At 37.4% G+C, this 19,136-nt stretch overlaps 1 protein-coding gene across 1 annotated transcript; it reads left to right on the top strand.

Moving 5' to 3' along the window:
* Positions 1–1,407: 1,407 nt before the first annotated feature.
* On the top strand, positions 1,408–19,136 carry arhgap35b (Rho GTPase activating protein 35b). The gene is made up of 7 exons (XM_081365205.1): positions 1,408–2,127; positions 10,269–14,236; positions 14,399–14,540; positions 14,949–15,026; positions 15,282–15,413; positions 15,606–15,711; positions 15,805–19,136. The coding sequence occupies exons 2-7, from the start codon at positions 10,508–10,510 to the stop codon at positions 16,169–16,171; spliced, it is 4,554 nt and encodes a 1,517-aa protein (XP_081221331.1). The 5' UTR covers positions 1,408–2,127; positions 10,269–10,507; the 3' UTR covers positions 16,172–19,136.

Below are 19,136 nucleotides of genomic sequence, written 5' to 3'. Positions count from 1 at the left end.
TCATGCAAAGCTTTGGATATCATGTTTGTAACAATCTATGTGTGCGCTTATGCCAGATTATGAGTTAATCAGAAGAGGTGGGCTGATCTTTGCCGCTGTTTTGTTCTGTTTGGGCATGGCTATCATATTCAGTGAGTATGTCTAGATTTATGCAATCTACAGCATGTCCTCTCTGCATACATTATAATAAAGATTACCATCAAACATACCATCCTTGTAAAGTCAAATGTTATCTTTTCTGGCAGGCAAAAAGCTCAACTGTGGAAACAAGTCATCTGCTAAGTAAGGCACACACAATATTCAAACTGTAAAAAGATACAATAAAAGATAACACCCACACACATTGGGTTTTCATGTTTTATAGGGACATTCCATAGACATGATGATTTTTAGACTGTACAAACTATATATTCTATCCCCTAACCCAAACCCATTACAAACTTTCTGCATTTTTACATTTTCTAAAAAACTCACTTATATGAATTACAAGCTGTTTTTCTCATGGGGACCTAAAATGTCCCCACAAGGTCAAGGATTTTATTTATTGCCATCTTTGTAGGGACATTTTTCCCCCATAACTTAGTTTACCTGTACCACACACACACACACACACACACACACACACTCTCTCTCTCTCTCTCTCTCTCTCTCTCTCTCTCTCTCTCTCTCTCTCATATATACATATACATATAGGCTATTACCTCTTGGTGTGTATATGCTTGAAGACAATGGTGATATTTGACCTCCTGTTCATTAACTTTCACTGAGAGCATGCACATGCATTAACATGTTTTACTTTTAACAAGCATATTTATAGCAAGCATTACGTAAATGAATTTTGAATGGCTTTTAAAATGTCATTGTCTTTTATCACCTCCTCACACATTCATCTCAGAAACTCTGAATGAAAACACAAATTCACAACAAATGTGTAGGCCTATAAATAATCAAAATCACACACCTGATGTTTTTTTTTTTTTTTTTCAGGTAATGGGACACCTCAATCTATTCACCAAGGATGACTGACCCTTTAATGATCACTTTTGATCTCAACAACTTTTTAATGAATATTGTTACTTTCCATTGACAAGAGCCTATGTACACAATTACAAAAATGACATAAAAAATTTGTGGTCTGATTTGTGGAAATCACGTTATAATTTTGCACATAAAGTAACATTAAATGATATGTATAATAAAGTGAGTATCGCCGATCTTCAAAAACCTTGGTAACTGAGTGTGAAATTTGAAAATGAGTATTTATTCACATTGTTTGAGATACTGCTTCACTCAGTTATTTTTAGAATTTTATATACGATCACAATAATCTGCAACAACATCAATCACTCTCTGTCCATGAAAGGATGCTGCTTCTCCTTTAGGTCGGGCCTGCCTCCGCGTGCGCGCGCTCGAGCTCGGCTCTTGTAATTGGCTCAGCGCTGTGCTGTTGTCCATGCGCCACTGGGCGAGTCTCGGCTGTCTCAGTAACCCTCTTTTATCCTCAAAAAAAGGAGAGCGAAAGAGGGCAGACTCAGAGTTGGGTTCGGGTGGATGGACCGCCATTATTGGGAGCCTTGGACAACCACTTTCACCCACACGCACATATATATTTTAACATTTAAAGACATGCGTGGCCCATATTGCTCGAGATTTGGCCACGAAAAACTGGATGTTGTGTCTCAGTGTTAAGGCATCGTTGCATGCTGTCTGCACACGATGGCATTTTATGACCACAACAAAGGGCATTATAATTGACCGAAAGCAACGTGCTTAGGCCGGAGGAAGACATTAAAACAAGCCTTTTTCCCGCACGGAAACGACTGGCCTCCAAGAAAGGACATTTCTTTGTTTGGATATGTTTAGCCGTCGGTGGATTTTCCCAGCCCTTTCCATACTAACGCGAGATCAGTAAGTTGCGTCTGACAAAAATATCCCTTGGAAACTGCAAGTCTGTCAAGCCACAATCAAAGAGCCCCCAATGAATTTAATGTCCTCGGCTTTTTGCGTAGTCTTTTGTTTTCCTTTCTTTCTGGTTTCTAACAACATTGGCCGAGCCGGTTGTAAGCCTTCTCCCGCTGGCCTGGAAGAGGGATTGAGAAGGGAAAGGGAGGACAGAGAAAGGCACTGGTATGTATGTATTCTCCCCGGTATTTCATTAAAATCAATATTAGCTAGCAAAGTAGTCTGTGTCGCCGGCAACGTGACATTTTTTTCAGCCGTTGAAGAAGCCTATAAATCGAGTATCTTTAAATAAGGAGTAGAGTCGTACCGAAAGGAAATTGTACGTTTAAATAAAAGTGACTGCTGTCTGTTGTGCAGGCAGCGACCTGGTTGCTTTGAAAACGGATTTATCTTGCACTCTTACAATCTCAGAATGTTATAAGTTGGCAGACTATTTTCTCACGTGATGTGCACCTTGTTAGTTGCTATGTAACGCTGGACAGAATCACAGAACACGCCAACGGAAGGTAACGTGTCGCACTAATTTATTATAACCGCATACCCTGTTTTATATAAGTTACGTGGGGAAATGTTACAGACAAGTAATTTCTGTTGCAGACTGCAGTACCAAACAGACAGCTGAGCCGCTCGTAGGAAGGCTGTTCTGAACCATGACGCATTACGTAGCTGGTATTTCTTGCTTAGGCTATGCTAGGCCTGTAGGCTTTAAGGATGAAATGCTTTATCAGTTGCTTTCTTTAGGGTTCAGAACTTCAGATGTGTATTTTGCTTGAAGAGTGTGCCGTGATGTCTTCATTTTTTCTCTACACATACAGCCAAAACAGTGTTTGATGTATGTTAAAGCCTAACAACACAACACAGTGGGCTACAACCAGGGCTGGACTGGGAAATCTCACACTCATCCAGGCCATCCCATACACCCACAACAGTTTTGGAACCATGGACAACCCTATTTTTTGTATGGCCATCACATAAAAAAGGTTAAAATCCTTAGACTGGCCCCATGCAAAATAATTAAAGGTTCTCTCTTGAAATGCACCTTCACTTCCATTTTCCTTTTCCTTCTCTTCATTTCCCCTGATATCTTTCTTCCATGTGCGTACTTTCTTTCTGTCACTTCTTCACCAGCAGGTGTATTGTTATAAACAGAACTGTCTCAACCTTGTTGCAAAACAACCACCTCATTGTGTTTGAACATAATCTAAATTTATTTTATTTTGAACTGCATTTGAAGTCTAAGCATATTAAATTAGATAAAAAAAAATTGTGAGAATTGTTTACAGCATTTGAACCACCACATATCACCATTTTCCTATGTTCCCAGGCTTACATACTCCATTTTCATGATGAATATAATACTTAATGTATGTGATCAGTATTGATTATTATTCTCTCTAATGTATAATTGTTTTAAATGATTAAATTCAATTTAACAAATATAATACAAAAATGTAGCTTGTCACTTTGGAGGAAAAACAACTTGATAAAGTGAGTGAGATCCTCTATTAGTTTAATTGTCTATTTTTAGACATTTTATCTTTCAAATATGATGTGGTCAACCTACATCACTGTTGGTAGTTGAAAAAAAGATATTTTTAAAATCACAATTTAAAATTGTCCAGTGGCCATTTAGAGTGCACATAGATTAGTGATTGTGAAAGTAATTTGTTTCACTACTACTAACTTGTAGTAGTGTATATTAAAATTCTTTGGTAACGTTTTACAGATTGTTTCCTATCAAAATCCAGCACAAATAAAAGTAATATTGTAATTGGTTGAATGTGAGAGATAGGAAATCATCAATCCTTCCATTCTTTATAACCACTTGTCAACCTTGTTATTATTTTGTCCCCCCTGTTATTAATTTGTCTACCCTGTTTCATAAAAATCTTTTTTTTTTTTTTTTTACAATAATTTTACATAATTCAGTGTCAATTAAACTTTTTTGGATTATCAATAATGACAATGTAGTACTTTAAAAACTAAGGCATATGTATCTGAAAACGAAAAATGTAAAATCATGTGTTTGTGAGAGAAAGTAAGTACAATTCTTACATCTGCATTTTCTGATACTTTTTAACTGATATGCTTTTAAAGGGACAAAGGAGCACGAGTTGTCTAAGAAACACAATGCCCATAAATTAAAATCATAAGTATTTTAATTGTCCTTAATAGTGTGTGGGCATTTTTAATCTTCCATTTCATTTATTTAGTTTAATAAGTGGTTACATTTATTTACCCGAGCTTGACCAAAATAATTTTTCTAATGTTTTACATCACCTTATCATGATTACACAAAAAAATCTTTTAAAAACTGAGATTTCCTAAATTTGATATTGTCCAAAAGTCACAGAATACCAGCAATGAGCCGTTGTTGTTTGTTGTTGTTGTTTTTATCTTAAAATGACTTGAATACCCAAAATGTAACTATATTTCATACAAATATATTAAAACAAATTTCCTAAATGCTTAAAATAGTACAATAATAACTACATCATGACAATCTTTATAAAAAAATTCTGTGTTGTTGTCTGCCCTAGCTCCCTCCAAACACTATAAATCGATGTGAACATTTGCCTCCTAAATTATTACTGTAACTTTACAATAGATAATAATGATGTTCTTTAGCATACAGTATTTTGAAAGACTATAGTAATGTTACTGCTAACATTTGCTAGCAGTTTAATGCTTAGCTAAGTTAACAAAGACAAAACTACAGCCAAAACTACATCTACAATTATTTATAAAACTGACCTGCACTTGAACAGGTCAGTAATTTTGCTACATTTCGCTGCTGCTTCTTGGAGACCTTTCCCTCTCTGCTCCACCAGAAACTGTCTAAATATGTTCACCATGGTCCATTTCTGTATATAAAGAGTATAAACTATTGCGTCTTAGTAAGATATGTCAACATTTGAACCGCTGTAAAGGGTAATTATTGCATTTGTATTAGCTATTTGTGCAAGTTGAAACTCAATACTTACGTTTAAAAGTGTAATTCGTCAATTTCTCAAAAAAAAAAGAAAAAACCTGTCGTCACTGGCATGCAATGAATTCTGGGGTAGGCAAGGCCGCAAAGGATCCATCTGTTGTATCCTTCATTTCACGGGAAACGAAGGACACATTTGGAGGAGCCTTCGTTGTGCCACTTTATAGCTGGGTTTGGAAATATTTTAGTTGGCAGAATAGAACAAAAACAGTAAAAATGTACTACGTTGTCCAAAAATATTCAAATCCACTTATTGTTTATTGAACTATTACATTTGGTATTAAATATCAAATTTGTAATCAAGCTGATATTTGAGAAAATAGCACTCTTGTTCTCAAGGAAAACTGAACTGGTGTGTCTGGTCCACATCATGCAAAGCCTGCCTTATGCTGGTGACCAGCAATGCAGGATTTTTAATTATGTTACAAACACAAAATACTAGAACTCATACAAGGGCAATTATTATCCTGAATTTTGGGGGCATTTCCATCCTTGCACAAGGCTATTTTACGTCAATGTCGGACTAGCTTGCTTATTGTTAAGCTTAATGGAGGGCTATTGCCTAATAAGCTGGCTGTATTGAGATGCTTTGAATAGAGGTTGACCGATTAATGGGAACTGATAACCGATTGCTGGAACAATCGGTTATCGGTAAAAAAACATACTGATAATTTTACCGTGTTGCGTGAGTGCAAGAGAAGTGTCTGTTGTCATTATGCAGTACGAGAGTGGCCTTTAGAGGCAAAATCACTGACGCCTCTTGGAGTTTGTTTTGACACGTGACACTGTACGCTGCACACAGCTGGACACTTCAGATGCAGATTTAAAACAGACAACAAAATGGTATGTATACAGGATATATAGGTATATGTTTTTAATTCACTCATGTCCGACCCAAATGTTTAGTCACGATTGTTACCATCTATTTGCATTAGTTTATATCCAGTTGGTCACTTTTTTTGCATTCGTTAGCCAGAGAAGTTGCATATTTAAAGCTAGTGACATGAGAAAGCAAATTGATATGTTTATGCATCTGAAAGAAACATATAAAGAAATCAGAAACGCATACAATTTCAGTTCTTTAAATTTCAAACGTATTGTTTTGAGGGTACACACACCGACAATGCCCAGCTACAACTAAGCCGTTCAAAATCCTCCTGTGCCATGTAGAGTGCCAGTCACATAGTTTCCATTAAATTACATGATATTTGTCGTTGTTAATGTGCATATTGACTTCACACTTGGCTGGAATATTGTGCATTTTTCAGCAAAATATTTGTCTTTACATGGCTTTAAAGGGGACCTGTTATGCAAAATTCACTTTTGCATGGTGTTTGAACAAAAATGTGTGTTAGCAGTGTGTGTACATTTTACACAACCACCCTATAATGATAAAATATCACCCAGCACTGTCTCAGAACAAGCTGTTCGCAGATTCTGGGCAAAGTGACGTAACTTTGCACAGGCCTCTCCCATGACTGTTGACGGACACTGCCGTTTTAGCATAAACCCGCCCTGAGTGAGCTGTACACAGTCCGCCATTGTCTTGATGCCGGAGCAGGTGTAGACAAGAATGTCTCCTAAGCGATTTAGGTGTTTTGTTGTTGGATGTAAGAATGAACACAGCAGTCGTTATTTACTCCCCACATCTGAGGGGATGCCCCCCGCCCAGTCTACCTAAATGCATTTGTTTGCACAAATCATTTTACACCAGACTGCTTTGTGAACGAGGGTCCGTATAAAGCAAGCTTTGCTAAAAAGTTGTTACCTGAGGATGGATCTGTACCAACTGTTCTTGATCCAGCTTATAGTCTACGGAGACATAGGCCTACTGGTCATGGCAGTAATGGAAGGGAGAGTGCACACTTTATTACAGTTCATTGGAGTTGTTTTAAAGATATAAAGGCTTGTACTAATAGTGGATAAAAGCAAGATGACAAATACGCTATAACCATAATTAAACAGAACTATACCTGTTCTATCTCCATACAGCATATATTTTCTGCCATTATTACTACGTGTCGAAATGAACACCGCTACTGACAGTTTATGTTCTGACATAATCATTGTTTGAGAGGAGATTGTCCTGACACCGGAGCACCAGCTCTTGAAGCTCCGCCCTCTTCTTGAAAGGGGGCCAGGAGCAGCAGCTCATTTGCATTTAAAGGGACACACACAAAAACAGCACATTTTTTCTCACCCCCCAAAAATGGCAATTTTAACATGCTGTAAAAAAAGATCTGTGGGGTATTTTGATCTAAGACTTCACATACACACTCTGGGGACATCAAAGACTAATTTTACAGAGATTAATATTTATATGTTTATATCATTTATAAAGTACAGTACTTTTCTTGTTTCAGTACTGTTTTTTTTATTTTTGTAATAAAGTTCAGCATATTTTACTTGAGCTGCTATGTTTGTTTTCATTCAGTATCCAATGAAAGCGGGTCTGGGATATGTCGGTGCTGCTCGCCTGCTCTGCAGAGTGTGCGATCTCACAGAATTATTAAGAATAAGTTATCAGGCACACGCTAAGAATTGAATAAGGATTGATGCAATGGGCCAAATTTAAACACTAAGCTATAAAATGTTTTGCAAAAAGGGCACTTATCTAATCAGATTCCAAAAGGACCAGAGCTTGGGCACCACTTGGGGGTCTATCTGTGCACGTGCCTGAATTGTTACTTTAACTACTTGGTACAGCACCAATTAAGTGATGAATTAAGTTGCTGCAAAATGGGATCAAATATTTTAAAGAAATAATTTCAGTTTTAAAATCAAGTTTTATTTTAATAATGATCAAACTACATAAGTGACAAGGTCCTTGATAATGGTTCACCCCAAAATGGAAATTCTTTAAGAAAACGTATAAATACAGCCCGTATTTACCTTTAGTGGAACACACTAGGTGAATTTAGGAATATTTTGCTCTCTCTTTTCAGTATAATGTAAACTGATGAGTACTGGGGCTGTCATGCTACAAAATGACAGAAAAAGCATCATGAAAGGAGCACAATAACTAAAATATTGGTCTATTTTGCAAACAAAGCTATCGTATGGCTTCAGAAGACATGGAATATAGACAGCCCATTATATCAGCCACTTAAGATGCTTTAAGGGTGCTTTTGTGTCCCCATTCATTGTAATTGCATGGAGAAAAAATCAACTACATTGTTTACAATTTTCTCTTTGCATTACATAAAAGACAGCCATGTGGGTTTGGAATGACAAATAAGTGAGGAACCTTTTTGGTGGGTGTGCTATTGTAATTGTAAATGATACAGAGATTGGTAAAGAAAAAGAGAAGTGGTCAGCAAACTGTTGTTTACCCCTAATTGCTGGAGTTCAGTGGGAAGCGAATTTACATTTTGCTGCTTTTTTACAATTATTTCAGGGTTTTTTTTGGTATTATATTGTACCTTAGCTTTTTGCATGCATTGTTGTTTAAATATTATACAACTTGATCCATATCTAGAACCTGAATATAGAAATTTGGAAGGAACAACCACTTAATTTGAACCACGATAATTTGATCAATAAAACGTATCGATGGTTGATTAAGCAAGGTCATCATAAGAGTGTTGCCCAACACTATTTTGCAAAAAATTGGTGTCTGTTCAAGCACAAGGAGAATCAAAAGAGGACTCAATTTTGTTTTCACACACTGTCTAAAACGCAGCTCTCTGTGTGCGCACAGAAAACAGTGCAAAACATTAGCAAGACATAGAAACATGGAAATGAAAAACTTTTATTCAATGGTTAAACTTTGCAACTAATCTTCGAATGGGATGCACGTTGAACTGTAGGGCCTGGCCTGTATGTATCACGGATCAACAACGATCTGTTACACCTCTAATTGTTAGATATGACTCTGCTGTGAATATGTCTTCTATTTTAATTTAGATCCTCCCAATGCCATTACGCCAAAACTTTAAATATTGTTGATGATAATAGTGATTTCGACTCCTACTTTGTATTCCTGTGTTCCTCTGTCAATCTCTTGATTGATAAAAGACAGTTTTTTGACCACTCGCGCTATATATATATACGTGTGTGTGTATATGTATGTATGTATGTATGTATATATATATATATATATATATATATATATATATATATATATATATATATATATATATATGTATGTGTGTATATATATATATATGTATGTGTGTATATATATATATATGTATGTGTGTATATATATATATATGTATATGTGTATATATATATATATATATATGTATATGTGTATATATATACATGTATATGTGTATATATATATATATGTATATGTGTATATATATATATATATATATGTATATATATATATATATATGTATATATATATATGTATATATATATATATATATATATATATATATATATTTATATATATATTTATATTTATATATATATTTATATATATATATATATATATATATATATATATATATATATATATATATATATGTATATATGTATATATGTATATATATATATATATATATGTATATATATATATATATGTATATATGTGTATATATATGTGTATATATATGTATATATATGTATATATGTATATATATGTATATATATATATATATATATATGTATATATATATATATATGTATATATATATAATATAGTTTTGGGTATCAGACAAAACCCTCTTGACTGGTTTTGAATACCAGTCAAAACAGGTGGTTGGAAGGATTTAAAATTTTTGGCATTGAAACAATCAGACATTTCTCTAAAAATGTCTAGATTTTAAAATTATATTATGCACACTGATTTTAAGTGGTATTTTGGGAATTGTGCAACAATAGCAAATCGTTAACTAAACACAAATATACGGAACATCATATACTTCATGAAGCCAAGTTTAAGTAGATTGTGAATTATGATTGATTGATTTTGTGATTTTGAAGTAAACTGTTGCTAAAAACTAGGTTTTAGTATTCACATAATATTGTGTAGATTTGCTAGCATAGGAATATATTAATATAAGAATAAATCTGATGATCCATAAGCAGAAATTGATTTGGAATGATCAAAAATTAGTATTATTGAAGAAACAATATATAGGCTATACATTATTAGAAACATAATTCTTAATGTAGATTGTTAGGCACTTTAAGGGGTTTGATGTTTAATGTAGGATTACAGGGTTACTGTGTTAATTTATTATTTTAATATCTGTAAGAATGATTAAAGTAGCTTATATTTTCTTAAAATGTTCCTTTTAGGTAACCAAAGCACATGATTTTGCTGATAATTGGTTTGTTCTTTCTCTCTCCCTTTCTCATTTAGGTTAGCCTCAATTCCTTCTTCACTTCTCCATGCCCCCCTGCTTATCTCTCATTAGTCCCCTCTAATATGGCCAAAAATGCAAGCCACTTTCTTGACCTGAAAGGATGATTGAAACATCAGAACTAAAGCCTCAATTGTAAATCAAATACAGGGCCCTGCTTTCAACATTTTATGGACACATTTTAAATAGTCTGCCTCTGCCAACCTTTGGGGAATGGCAAGATGAATGCCTGTGTACGATGATGATGGCTAAAAAGCAAGAATCCCGAATGCCTATCTACAACCTTGTTGTTGTTGGCCTGTCGGGAACGGAGAAAGAGAAAGGGCAATGTGGAGTTGGCAAATCCTGCCTTTGTAACCGTTTTGTCCGCCCTAGTGCAGACGACTTCCATCTTGATCACACTTCTGTGCTAAGTACCAGTGACTTCGGTGGCCGGGTTGTCAACAATGACCATTTCCTGTTTTGGGGAGAGGTGGGGAGAGTTTTGGAAGATGGTGCAGACTGCAGGATGCATGTGGTTGAGCAGACAGAATTCATTGATGACCAGACGTTCCAGCCTCATCGCAGCACAGCATTACAGCCCTACATCAAAAGAGCTGCCTCCACCAAACTGGCTTCTGCTGAAAAACTCATGTACTTCTGCACTGATCAATTGGGACTGGAGCAAGATTTCGAACAGAAGCAAATGCCCGAAGGCAAGTTGCAGGTGGATGGCTTTCTGCTTTGTGTTGATGTCAGTCGTGGTATGAACCGAAACTTTGATGATCAAATGAAATTTGTCACCAACTTGTACAATCACTTAAGCAAGACAAAAAAGCCTATTGTGCTGGTTCTCACTAAGTGTGATGAGGGTGTGGAGCGATATATCAAGGATTCTCATACATTTGCCATTACAAAAAAGAACTTGCAAGTTGTTGAGACTTCGGCACGGTCCAATGTCAATGTTGACTTGGCTTTCCTTACCTTGATACAGCTCATTGATAAGGGAAGAGGTAAGCCCAAAATCATACCTTACTTTGAGGCATTGAAACACCAGAGTCAACTGATTGCCTCTGCAAAAGACCGCTATGAGTGGTTGGTGAACCACATTGTGAAGAATCATAATGAAACTTGGCCCAACATCAGCCGACGAATGCAGACTTCACCAGAATACAAGGAGTATGTATTTTTAGAAGGTACAGGTAAAGCTAAGAAGCTATTTCAACAACATATTCACCGGCTAAAACAGGAGCATATTGAAAAGCGTCGTAAAGCATACTTGAGCGCTCTTCCACTCGCCTTAAGTAGCTTGGTGTCCGAGTTGGATGAAATTGAGCATTTGAGCTGGTCTGGTGTCCAAAAGGTTCTTGAGTCTAAAAAAGACTTTGATCATTGGTTTGTGGTACTGGACGATGCGCCATGGGAGGACACGCCACATCTTGATAACATGGAGGATGAGCGCATCCCCTTTGATGTGCTAGACACCACGGCTGCTGAAATAATCTTTGATGCACACCTTGAACACTTGCGCAATGAATGCAAGCGTGCCCAGATGCGTCATGAGTTCAAAGCAAAATTAGCATCTTCCCCTTTCGTTACCCCTGGCAAACCCTGGGAAGAGGCCCGAAGCTTCATCATGAACGAAGACTTCTACCAGTGGCTTGAAGAGCCAGAATATTTGGACATTTATAACCGGCACCAGAAAGCAATCATAGACAGGGCAAAAGAAGATTTTCAGGAGCTTTTGCTAGAGTACTCTGAACTCTTCTATGAACTTGAGCTGGATGCCAAACCTAGTAAAGAGAAAATGGGAGCAATTCAAGAAGTGTTAGGTGAAGAACAACGCTTCAAGGCACTTCAGAAATTGCAAGCTGAAAGGGATGCTTTAGTGCTGAAACATATCCATTTTGTGTATCATCCTACAAAGGAAACATGCCCGAACTGCCCACACTGTGTCGACCATAAAATTGAGCAAATACTTGTTTCGTGCTTCCCAAAACAATACCCTTCCTTTGGAAAGACCCATTTAAATGATGGAAAAGTTGATAGAATCAATCTTGTTATACTGGGAAAAGATGGACTTGCTAGAGAATTAGCCAATGAGATTCGAGCATTGTGTACCAATGATGATCATTATGTGCTTGAAGGTAGAATGTATGAACTTGTCCTTCGGCCAATTGAGGGCAATGTTAGACTTCCTGTTAATTCGTTTCATACATCCACATTTACTCCTCATGGATGCCTGTGTTTATACAATTCAAAAGAGTCCTTGTCATATGTTGTAGAAAGTATTGAGAAGTTGCGAGAGTCCACGCTTGGCAGAAGGGACAACCATATGGCTCAGCTTCCCCTGTCACTCTTATTAGTAACCAAAAGAGGTGTTGGAGGACTGGGTGACATTGGTGGTGAGACTGCTCAAGCATTAATCTCACAGGGTCAGCAGGTAGCTGTAAAACTGCATTGTAACTACCTGGAACCTGCCTCCCCAGGCACTGGCTATGGGAGAAATGTGAATGAAAAGCAGATCAACCAGGTTTTAAAGGTTCTACTTGAAACAAGGAGGACTTCTACATTTCGTAGCTGTTCTCCACCTGCACCTCCGCTGCCTCCTTGTATTCGAGACTTACAGCAGGACCAGAGCCCAGAGGCTGAATTACGTATTGTCTTGTGCCTAATGTGTGGAGACTCTTACGACATTGATCAACTTCTTGCTCCATTCCTGCTTCCTCAGCATTGCAAGCCGACCTCTCCCCAAACAAGTGGCACTTCAGTGCTGCTAGAACAAACAATTGGTGGACACAAGCATACAATTGAATTGTCCCTACTGTCATACCACTCTTCTTTTGCCACTCGTAAGAGTCGGCTGGTCCATGGCTACATCGCTGTATACTCTGCTAGCCGCAAGGCTTCTTTTGAAACCCTGTGTGCCTTTTTATGTGAGGTTCAGGACATCATACCGGTACAGCTGCTTGCAGTGGGAGAAACCCGGACTGAGCTGCTGGACTCTGAATCTGCGCATGAGATGTTAGTCCAAGGTGAAGAACTGGCCCATGAACTTGAGGGACGGTTTTGCAGTATTGTCTGTGGCCCTGGTGGAGTTGTTGGAGGACTTCACAAACTAGACCTATTGGAACAATTTTTCACAGAGGTATTAGAAAAGAGAACCATTGTTGAGGCCAGTCATATGTATGAAAACATTGCAGAAGCCAGTAGCACAAATGAGAATGTGTATTCACCACACTGTGGCTCCCCAAGCCCTGTCACAATGCTGTTAGATTCTGAGGAAGACATGGAAGCTTCCCCGCCTTACCATGATGGTACTCTCACCTCTCATGGTGGATTCAAACTGCCTGACCTGGACTCAGGTGACACATTCTCTGTGATCTCTGACCTTAGCACCTTTGAAAACAAGCTAAATAATAAAGTTCCTCCCCAAGTGAGACCCAAGCCTAGTGTCACATTTGACCTTAGAAAACCAAATTTCAACCCGTATGTAGATGCAGTCAGCCATCGGCGTTCACTTACATCCAATGTGACATGGCCTCTAGGAGGAGATTACGATCCTTCAGACTATGCTGAGCCAATGGATGCTGTCTCTAAGCCACGCCCCAGCTATGAGGACAGCATATATTCTGTGCCACATGACAGCACACAGGGCAAAATTATTACCATCCGCAATTCCAATCGGATCCATTCTAATGGAGGAGGCAATGGTTCAGATAGTGAAGGGGATGGCAGCTCGTTGGAGAGGCGTCGCAAATTTTCAGCAGCAAGGGTAAAGCCACGGCTCTACCGTGATCGTTCCAAACGTCTGGGGAAGTTCAGCAGTTTCCGCACTAGTTTTTCCATTGGTAGCGATGATGAGATTGGCACACTCACAAGGTCAAAAGACGATGATGTTTCAACATTGAAGACAGACATACTCAATGAAGAAGGAGAAGATCCTAAAAAGAGGAACATACTGAAAAGTCTTCGCCGACCAGGCAAAGTAAGATTTATTTATTTATTACTTTTTAAAGTATGCTCGTCTGTTTTTAACATCGTGATATTTAAATTAATGTTTTTTTTTTAGCTTTGGAAGCTTTTAAGGCTTCATTAAAGGAGTCTTGTCTAATTGTCAAATAATCTGTATTTGTCTTGCTGTTTGTAGAAAACAAGACCAAAGCCTCGTCATTCTATCTCTAAGCCTTTGGAGAGTAACTACTTCGGGGTGCCTCTGGTGAATGTGGTTTCCCTTGAACGACCTATTCCGGTTTTCATTGACAAGTGTATTCGTTATATTGAAGCCACAGGTACAGTTGCTGCTGTTGCTGTTTCACCAACCTACTCAACCCATAACAGTTGTGCTTAGGGAACCATATAAGCTTATCATTATCACAGTGTCCAGTTAAAACTACATGTTAAATGGGCTGTAGCTGTCATAAATCACACCACAGCATAGTATTGCTCGTATTTCCTTTTTTTGACTGTGTTTCAGCTATGGTCTTATAATAAAGATTGTAGAACCATATTAATGTGAATTTAAGAACTTTACTTTTTAGCTTTTTTAATAGCTGCGGTATTAGACCTGTATGAAGTAGTTTGTAAAATAATTTTGGACACTTAAAGTAGAGTGACTAGTACTTAACATTTTTAAGAGTCCATTTTGAGGGAAGATGACTTGCCTCGAAATTGTCTTGTTAATCAAATCTCTCTCTCAGGTTTGACAACAGAGGGTATCTACAGGGTAAGTGGGAATAAGGCAGAGATAGAGAGCACGCAGAGACAGTTTGAACAGGGTAAGTTTAGAAGGATTTCAATACTGCAAAAATGGTTGTGGGTTATAGTTTTGTTAGTGGATTTACATGGTTTTAAGGCACGGATGGCTAAATATAGTGTGTATGTGTGCAGGTTAAGAGCATGTGAAAGCTTTTAATAAATTCATTCTATTTGTAATATTCCACACTAAAATTATTGATGGATAAGTTCTGCTCCTGATCTTCTTTTCTTTCTATACCTCACTCTATCACTCTCACTTTGTCCATTTGTCTTAGACCACAATCTGGACTTTGTGGAGAAGGACTTCACTGTGAACACAGTTGCCGGGGCAATGAAAAGTTTCTTCTCTGAGCTACCTGAACCTCTGGTTCCTTATAGCTCTCAGGAAGAACTGGTGGAAGCTTTCAGTAAGATTTCACTTAGCATTCTTTAAATGCATTTGTGAAGAGTATAATAATGTAAATGCATCTACTTGAATTCTAAACTATTAAAATGTTGCATGCAAGTGTAGCAAAATTGGGTGTTATGTCATCCATAACACAGTGCCTGTCTAAGTCTGTGTAATAATCAATTTTTTTTTTTTTTTTTTTTGTCCATAGAAATTAATGATCGAGAACAGAGGCTTCACACAATGAAGGATGTGTTAAGACGATTTCCCAGGGAGAATTTTGATGTCTTTAAATATGTAATGAGCCATCTAAACAAGTGAGTGTCAGACCACCTGCAGTTACAAACTTTTAGAGATCAGTTAATGTGGAGAGACTCTTAACCTTATCTCCCCGTTTTTTTTTTTCTCAGGGTTAGTCAGTGGAACAGAGTCAACTTAATGACCAGTGAGAATCTCTCCATCTGTTTCTGGCCGACACTAATGCGGCCAGACTTCACCTCTATGGATGCCCTGACAGCCACGCGCACCTACCAGACAATCATCGAGACATTCATCCATCAGTGTGCTTTCTTCTTTTACAACCAGCCTCCTGCTGAGTCACCCACTGGTCCCTTTGGACTCCCTGGACCACTGGTGCCCTCCGGATTGCCCCCATCCCCCACTGCCGCCCCTTCTTACTGCCCTCCGACCCCACATTTTACCCCCCTTTTGCAGTCCCCACCACATTCTCCCCCCCAGAGCCCTCACACAGCCCCTGCAGAACCACAAACGCTGTGAGAAAATGTGGCCTGTTATTTAGTCAACTACATATACATACATACATACATACACACACACACACACACACACACACACACACAAACTTCAATGCATGCTTACACATCTGCATACACATTCTGCACACACACATCTAAATGCCTCTAAAACATGTAGCTTGTTTAGGTCAGTGTTGTATGTGGAAAAATTTGTGCTGATCTCTCAGTACTTGCATCAGGGATGCTCAGTCCTGCTCCTTGAAATCCACCTTCATGCAGAGTTTAGTTCCAGTCTGCTCTAATATATGTCTGTAATTTTTAATGTACCCCAAAACCTTGACTATCTGGTTCAGGTGTGTTTGATTTGGCTTGTATCTAAACTCTTTATAGGACTGATCTACAGTTATTAAGACCAGATGAAGGTCTGTGTGCTTATGAACATACTTTTTATTAGTGTGTAACCAAGACTTCAATTACCATGTCAGCACTGGCCTTCATGTAGTTTATTACAGAAGGGGACGTGTTATTTTCCTGAGAGTGAATATAGATATTCTAATCAAGAAGGATATGAACCGTTTTGAAGGACTTTACAATATTCATTTTCTCGTCCTCTCAGTAGAAGGCTTGCATTCATTTTACAACAGTACATGTTCTCTTTCTATTCTTTCTCTTTACATCTCTATATGGATCTGTGATATAGAGGACCACTATAGTCATGAAAACCATGAAGCACTTTTTTGTTGTTGTTGAGAATAATAGAATTAACTTCATTTTTCTCTTACTCTATTTCAAGAAGAATGAAATCACTTTAGCTGCAACCATATTCACCACTTTGCCTGGCAGTTGTGTTCCACTCAACCATTGTTGGTTTCTATCCCATGCCTCTATTTTAAGTTATACGAACTTTAAACGTACCATGGATTTTGGAGGACATTTTTATTCCTTGCTTTCAAGACTTGAAGTTCTGACACCTGATAGCCTAGAAGGTGACCTAGAAGGAGGTGTCTCCTGTGGATCTTTGCTCATAAATTCACCCAATGGGAGTGTACGTGCGCTTTCTTTGAAGGCTGCGATTTAAATGGCAGAGATATCACATGGTTTTAGGGAATGCACTTCCAGTTCGAGCTAGTGAGGGGCTTGACTGTAGATTTACTCTGACACTTAAACTTTAGACTCTGAATCAGCAACTCAAAACCCTCATACCTTAATTTTGGACTCAAGTTTAAAAGAAAAAAAAACATATTGAAGGCCTTTTAATGATGCCTAGTCAGACTGGTTTGAGAACTTCATCGTTTTTACTTAATCTAAAGCACTTTTTTTGTCTTTTTATATAGACCTGTATTGTGAACCGTGACAATGAATAATGATTGGTTTACATTTTTGCCACCATGTTTAAAAGATCAATGGACTTTTTCAAGGTGAATGTGGAATTGTCACACAGATTTAGCCCAATCCTGGACTATCTGCATTCATTAGTAATGTCTTTTGTCCACTATTATGGTTTTGGATCTACTGTACAGCCTGAATTCTGACTAACTTGGACCTTAAATCACCTATTTTACATTGTCTTCTCAATTTAACTCAATTGGAATGACACAGTTTGCCTCTTCTGCTTCTACCATCTCATGTTCTGTCTAAACTCTTATGGACAAATCCATGATGTATAAAGACACAATGATTCATCAAGTATAGATTGTATGTATATTACCATATTACCTTTTTTTTTTTTTTCTTAAACCACAAATCTTCTAATGTGAAGGAAATTACTCCTGAACATATTTTGCTTGAAATGCCACTTCCTATTTCTATCCAGCCAAGGTAGAAAAGCTGAAGTACCAAAGTAGTGCAATATGGCTGACGAGGGTTGAACAGCAGTTGTACATATTTTGATGATGGGGTTGGGGATGAGTATGTCAGATTCAACTAAAATACTTGACAAATAGCCCATATGGCAAATCTTTGATGATTTGAAAATGCTTTGATTCATAATCCTCTTCATTCTGTGTATCTGCTGCTTTTCTACCAGGCTGAACAAAACTGTAAGAATCCCAACTTTACTTGAAGTGTACTATTTCCTTTCATATTGAGATTTTGAGCAAACTGCTTGAAAACTCTAGAATTAGCAGCTAGTCCAGGTGTTGATACAGCCATTTTGTATGTGTTATACTTGTAAGAGTGAAATTTCTCTTCAAGCTAATGTGATTTAGTCAAGAAAATGATGGGTAACTGCGATGGTTATCATAATGGTTCAATAATTGAGGCCCTTCAAGAGTGCCATGAAATGTTCTATTAAGTAGAAGTGTTTGTAGAAGTAGACATTCTTATGATTTTTACTTTTTGTTTTTTTTATTTTTATTATCTCCTAAAAGTCTGAGTATGAGAACTTGTTTATTCTCTGTCTGCTGTTGCATTGTGTTGAAAGCCACAATATGGAATACTGGCAAAACCCTGATTAGGTGTGATGCTGCAGAATTAGGAGTCATTTAAACAATCAAAGTGTGCGAAGCTGCGCCTCACAATATCTGTCCTGCTGAGTTTACTTACCTTGAATAAATGAACTTGCCCTAGAAACTGCTAGATGAGCAAAATTCTGGGATACAAATGATGGTTTTGGAAATTCTGATCTGCCATTTTCTGATAAATTTCGATGATTCCTCGGACTTGTAATTAGGGGCCAAGCACTGAAGGTTTGTAGGTACTCATTGTATCCATAGTATTCTTCTTCTTCTTCTTCTTCTTCTTCTTCTTCTTCTTCTTCTTATTCTTATTATTATTATGTCATCTTTTTCTTCTTCCGCTCTTGAGTCTATAGCAGCCCATAGAACTGCTTGTGGGAAAGTTATGAAATTTGGCACACAGATAGAGGCTAGTCTGAAATGTTATCATAGCAAATTTTAAGTCTCTAGCTCAGTCCCTCTAGCATCACCATCTGTCCAAATTTGCACTCACGTTTATGTTAATAACTAATAAAAACAAAAATTCCTCTG

This window comes from Scardinius erythrophthalmus (assembly GCF_964197995.2).
Source record: "Scardinius erythrophthalmus genome assembly, chromosome: 5".
Taxonomy (NCBI): Eukaryota; Metazoa; Chordata; class Actinopteri; order Cypriniformes; family Leuciscidae; genus Scardinius; species Scardinius erythrophthalmus.
The sequence above is the reverse complement of the archived record's forward strand: the minus strand, read 5'-3'. Positions and strand labels throughout refer to the sequence as shown.

Coding starts and splice junctions, on each gene's coding strand:
- arhgap35b (XM_081365205.1), top strand. CDS start 10,508: ATGATGATGGCTAAAAAGCAAGAATCCCGAATGCCTATCTACAACCTT. Junction 14,237..14,398: donor GTCTTCGCCGACCAGGCAAA/GTAAGATTTATT, acceptor TGCTGTTTGTAG/AAAACAAGACCAAAGCCTCG. Junction 15,027..15,281: donor GCAGAGACAGTTTGAACAGG/GTAAGTTTAGAA, acceptor CATTTGTCTTAG/ACCACAATCTGGACTTTGTG.